This window comes from Netta rufina, assembly GCF_964035555.1.
Source record: "Netta rufina genome assembly, chromosome: 4".
NCBI lineage: Eukaryota > Metazoa > Chordata > Aves > Anseriformes > Anatidae > Netta > Netta rufina.
Window position 1 is genome coordinate 71,626,209 of NC_140127.1, and position 6,000 is coordinate 71,632,208.

Below are 6,000 nucleotides of genomic sequence, written 5' to 3' on the forward strand. Positions count from 1 at the left end.
AGTTTGATAGTTGTCACATATGTCAATGCCAGGACTACAATGCTGACTCTAGTTTGAAACGGAAACATGATGTAAACACCCCAAAAAAAGTTTGAGAATAGTTGTTTTGAAAATAGTTGTCAGACTTTGTCCATACTGAGTTTGCTGCAATATCTAACATCTGTTAAACATGGGAGAAACAGCACTCTGTTTATCATAGGAAATTAATTTTAAAAAGATTGTCAGGAGAGAGATAAAGCCTTACCTCTGGTTTACTAAGGCTGGAGGATACCAGAGAACCTGACCCGACATCTAGATCCCACTGTTTCCTCCCACTGTTTTCTGGGTCCAGCGCAGCAATCCGTCCATCCAAAGTGCTGATGATTACTAGAGACCTGCAAGGGGAAATATTCACAGTAAGAGCTCCAGCAATAGGTCATTTATTGGTTAGCTGTTTTCTAAAGTTGGAAACCCACTGCATTAAATACAAAGTCAATATATGCCACAAAACAGGGTTTAATAGTTCTACCCTGACCAATGACGGAGAATAGAGAAGTTGAAGTCTGGGGCTGGATATCAAACAAGTTCACATGCTGTAAGATGCTTTCAGAGTTCAGTTCCAGAGGGAGAGAGCTGATTTCTTGCTCTCACATACACGTGTTGCCACTGCAACAGTGGATGAGATCTTCCTCTTTTCAGGAATTTGTAAGCACAGCACAGACCCTATTCATTCCACACTGATCTTCAACATCCAAACAACCCAAACCTGAAACGATTAACCAAGCACGTATATAGTCACACCTAAGTAAGTTTTCATTGCTTCTGGATGAAACACTGATATCCTTGAAGGCATTTAACAGCATCTCGTAATAAAACAGGTCTTACCCAAGAAACACTCAGGACACAACAAACAACATCCAGCCACTACAGACAACAAAGCAAGCAAATTGCCTTATGCCATGTCTGCTTTAAGGAGCCTGTGCAGGAACACACGGCAACAGCAAGCTTGCTCTTGGTTTCTGCAGAACCCGAAGCTTATCCGTTTTCTGACATAGCAGTACAATCAGAATAAGCATTTCTGATCAGGCTAGAATTCAAGCATTATTTAAAAAAGAGTCACACTCCACCCACAATGAATGACCAGTGAGAAAACACTGACAAGGCACTTTTGAAGGGCCTTTTTTTCCCTTGAAAGTTGTTTCGCTCTGACCTGAAAAGGCAGAGGATGTGTAGGCAGCTGGGGCTTGCTGCAAGCTCACCAAGTTTCAAAGGCTGTAGAAGCAGAGCTCGGTCGCTTTACAGACTGCTTGCACCAAGGGGGGGCTGGATTTACTGACCCAGAAGGACTTTTTATAGACAGGGCTTTCAGGGAGAATAAGGAGCTGTGCAAATAAGCCTGATGAGCAGATTGCAGGGGAGGAGGGGATGGCAGTGCTCATTCAGAGAAGCAAAAGAATTGGGAAACAATGAGGGTCACCAAATCACTGTGCAGAACTCCAACCAGATACATTCACTTGGCCAAGGTTACCAGTGCAGTAAGCTGAAGTTTAGAGGGGAATTCATGGGGGCTGGCATTTTTCTTTAAAGAGGAAAAGCTAAAATCATGATCTTAAAAACACATTCAAGGGCAGCAACTTACACCACCTACAAAGGTCATCTAAAATATTGCAATTTTAAATGTAAAAGTAACCCATGCATGTTTATAGGACCCTATGCTGTACTATGGGCACTATATTATTAATAGATAGAAAATTAAATACACCTTCAGCCTGTACCCCAGGAACAGTGCTGCAGCCCTCCTTTCTGAAGGTAGCCACGCATCACATTTCTCCAAACTGCCCAGTTTAAGGAAGTCTTTCAGGAGTGCCACTTGTGCAAACATTTAGACAAAATACGTGAGTTTTTATAAACCGAGTACACTTCATTATTCCACCCGTGCAGAAACCAAGACCAGGTTAATAACCAACCCGGCTGCAGACTATCTGTTCCCAAGCAGTGTCAACAAGGGCTCGCACACCAGCGGCCTTGGACACACATTTAACAGGATCTGTTTGCGTTATGCTACAACGATTTATCCAGAGCCCTCTGGCATGGCAGAAAAATATTATTCCAAGTGCATCTACTTAAGTTTTATGTTGATCCAGCTGACAACTTGGTTATAAAAAAGGTGGAAACACAGCTAGAACAGAGGGAATCTTGGCAGCAATGCTGCAGAGAAGACAAACCCTAACATAACATGGCAAAATGTTTCCTACCGACCTTCTCCCATTGGTTTTCTTGTTTTATCCCTCAAATAAGGAATATTTTATGCCTTTGTGCCTTACCTTTTCATATCAGCTTTCCTCACCAGATGCAAACTGCAGCCTTCCCTGGGAGTTCTCGTATTGAAGCCCTGCCACCCAACAGAGCAGCTTCTGAATGACCTCAAGTCACTCAAATCAGTGCAACTGCTCCTAAGTTTTTAAGTTTAGCTGATTAGAAATGGAAAATAGAAAATAAACATGCCTTTGGAGGGAACTTTCGTACCAACGGTACATACCCCTCGTAAACTGGGTGACCAACTCTTGCTGTGTACCCAAAATATCCCCCTGGGACTTGGTGGACTTCATTTCACAACCTCCACTTCCAGAGCAAACGCCTGGGTGAGACACAGGGCCAGGACCAAGCCAGCCAGACCCTCTGGGCTAAATTTTGCAGCTGGCTACCTTTAGACCTGCAGCTAGGTGCAAGAAAAACATGTTTCTGCCTTTCTTTTTTTTTTAATGAGTAACTCATTTTAAACAAAACAGTTGCATTTCTGGTCCAATCTTTGTCTTGCTCTTCAACAATATTCCTGTCTGTCACAAAAAAAAAGCTAAAGATTCCTTGGTTACTTACTCTGTTTCTTTGTAAATTAAAATTTAAGTAAGTTCTCCCCATCTCTGACCAACTTCAGCAACTTAAAATCCTGGTACTTGAACTCTAGTTGGTTTAATATTCCTGATTTGTCTACCTGTGCCCTCCTCAGACCAGTAATGCAACGCTCAGCTTGTGCTGTATTTTCTCACTAGCACATTTGCTAAGTTTCTCCCTTATCTCTGTGCAATTCCACTGCTTGTTGCTTCGAGCACTGACAGTACAAAGCGATGTCAAGAAAAAGATGTTCCCATCTTTTGGGTATTCTGGTCAAGCACTAGATTAATACATTCTGATAAACCCAATTTAGGTGACTTCAAAAAAACCATTCATTTGAAAAAAGGTGAAAGCCACTTGCTTTTTGTCACCCTGTTGTGACATCTTTGGGTAACCATAACATGTAACACCAAATTCTTACACACACCAGCAGCATATGGCTAGGTGAGAAGTTATTCAAGAATAAAGACCCATCTTTTAGGAACCGTTACTGGTTCCAGACATTAGGACTGTAACCGCAATTATAAACATGAAAATGAAACAGCAATTTTCTTGATGCATCTTCAGGACACAATCAACACACTGCAAAGAAAGACATTTCCTCATCAGCTCCGATTTTGGGTGAGCCTGATGAACTTTATTACCCTCTGCAAAACCAGACCTTATCACTGGTGGTATCAGCACCACCTCCTGCCTGAGGCAGCGCTTACAGACTGCAAGAAGCCCAAAGCAGCACTGTAAGAGTTTCCTGAGACTCCCACCAAGGCAGACCTCTATTTTGCATACCGTCCCACACAAAACACCAACTGCCCAACCTGAGGTCAAAGGTAAAAAGGCCAAAACCCACAACCAGGGTGTTAAGGGAGCCAAACAGCAACATGGCTGCAAGTATAGCAAGGTAATTGGTGAAAATAAACCAGGAGCCACTAGTGAGTGAATCACATCCCATACTAGTAGGTAAGGGAAAAAAAAAAAAAAAAAAAAAACACCAGCATTACAATAGTCTCCACAAGCCTGGATGAGATGAAAAAAACACAACAGAATCACTCCTAACTCCAAACCAGGCAATGAGTTGAACTCCAGGATGCGTGGAGCAGGCACCTGGTAAGCAAACATCTGTAAAAACACACACAGCTTTACCTTGTCTTCAGCTGGTGCTCCAGAACATGTGAGGAACCAGTAACAGGGGACAGAAGATCCCTTCTGTGCTCTTACAGGTGGCCCCAGCAGCAGGATTAAAGCAAGGGAGCAGCACAGCACATACAAATAGCTGTAATCGCAGCTGCTGACAGACTGTGCTAATGCTATACAGCCACGTTTTATTTGTACTTTGTCAGTATGAAAAAAGTGTGTTTTCTTTCCCCACACAGCATCTATAAATAACCTCCACAGTTGAATGAAAGTCTGCTTTCTTCCCAATTCTTAGCCCCTGCCACTCACGACACGAGGTTGTTATGGAAGCATATTTATAAAGTTCCCTCCCAGAACTACGCCAAAGAACCTGCTACAAACTTTTCCATCCATTTACAAAAGGCCAGCTCCAGGACTTCAAATCATTGCAAATACAACCCATTTGGAGAAGAGGTGCCCCGAACACAGCTCTGTTCTCCTATACAGAAACTCAGCACTCTCATTTACCTACAGAGAGAGGAAAAGGGCCACGCTAACAGGGGAAGATGAAAACAGGACAGGAGGAACACATATCAGGCTTGTCCGCACACTCCCATTGTACAGAAGATCTGCATCTATTCAAATGAGTCCTTTTGGTTAGAAAAGAAAGCAGAACTTATCATCACTTAGGTACAACACGTACCACAACTCCTGCTTCATTTAGGAACAAACAACCCCAATATTGGCCTCAAAGTGTATTTGAGCAAGACAGCTACTTGTCAAATCTGAACTCTAAACAGCTATTCCAACTTCAAACCCTGAATGCTTGTAAGTGACGAGCACGGTACCTCGCTAACCACCATCCTTATTTTATTCTGGGAAAGAGAAATTCCTCAAAACCACGATAACATTTATTTGCCTACAGCAGAAACAGGTTGTGGGGTGTTTTTTCAGATGGCACTGACCCCATTGTATTATATGGATATTAGGTAGAGGCAGAACAGTTCGCTGGGGTGGGCAGAGATCTCACAAATACAGGTGGGAAAAACCTAAACAGGCACACAGGTAAATAGTACAGAGCTGGTGATATTCTATTTTAATCCGGCAACAGCAAATTCATCCCAAAGCACCGATCAATGGGAGAACAGCCACGTTTAACCTCAGGCTTCAGTTACTTGACTGAACACCTTCAGCGCCCTCGTTTAACTCCAGTCATAAAACAGAAAGGCTCAGGCTTCAGTTATTTGATTGGACACCTTCAGCGTGCGTATTTACCGCTAGTTATGAGGCAGAAATTTAATTTTTTAAGTATTTCCTGAGGCTAAATACATTTAAAAACCAAGAACAACACTCGTGCACTCTGTGCCCGCTGCCTCCCGTCCTGTCACCCCTCCCCAGCCCCTTAACACCCCCTCAGCCCCTTCACAGCCCCTCAGCCACCCGCCCTCCCCAACGCCCCCTCAGCCCACCTGCCGCCGCTCCGGGCCTCTCCGCCGCTCCCCTCGGCCTCCTGCTCGTCGTCCTCCACCGTCACCTCCCCGCCGGCCGCCGGCAGAGCGGCGCCGGCCGCCCCCAGCGAGAGGAGGAGCAGGAGGAGCAGCGTGAGGGCGGCCAGGGCGCTGCGGGCCCGCGGGCCCCGCATGGAGGGGCCGCGCCTCGCCCAGCCGCACGCAGCGCCCCCCTCCCTCCCGGCCCGTCCCGCTCCCCACCGCCGCCGCCGCGAAATGGGCGCCCGCCGCCGGCCCGCCCGCCCCGCCACGTCCCGAGGCCCCGCCCCCAATGCAAGAAGAACGGTGATTGGGCGAGAGGAACGTCGCTCAGCGCGGCGCTGGGTTGTTATTGGTGGGGAGGGCGGAGACGGGGGGAGGGAGGGGGGGTGTTTGTCAACACGGCCGCAGGGCCAATCGGTGGCGCGGCGCTCGGGCCAATCGGGAGTGCATGATTCACCGAGCCGCTCGCTGATTGGCCGAGCCGCCGCGCCACGTGTGTTGCTGAGTGGAGGAGCCGGGCCGCGCGGCC

The 6,000-nt window shown here is 46.3% G+C and overlaps 1 protein-coding gene across 1 annotated transcript in view; it reads right to left on the reverse strand.

Moving 5' to 3' along the window:
- EIF2AK3 (eukaryotic translation initiation factor 2 alpha kinase 3) overlaps window positions 1–5,661 on the reverse strand; it is a 40,401-nt gene extending 34,740 nt beyond the window's left edge. Inside the window, exons 1-2 of the mRNA XM_084286774.1 lie at window positions 5,451–5,661; window positions 245–374 (exon numbers count right to left, since the gene is read on the reverse strand). Of these exons, the coding sequence (XP_084142900.1) occupies window positions 245–374; window positions 5,451–5,623 (303 nt within the window). The 5' untranslated portion in view covers window positions 5,624–5,661. The remainder of the gene's footprint in view (window positions 1–244; window positions 375–5,450) is intronic.
- Window positions 5,662–6,000: the final 339 nt, after the last annotated feature.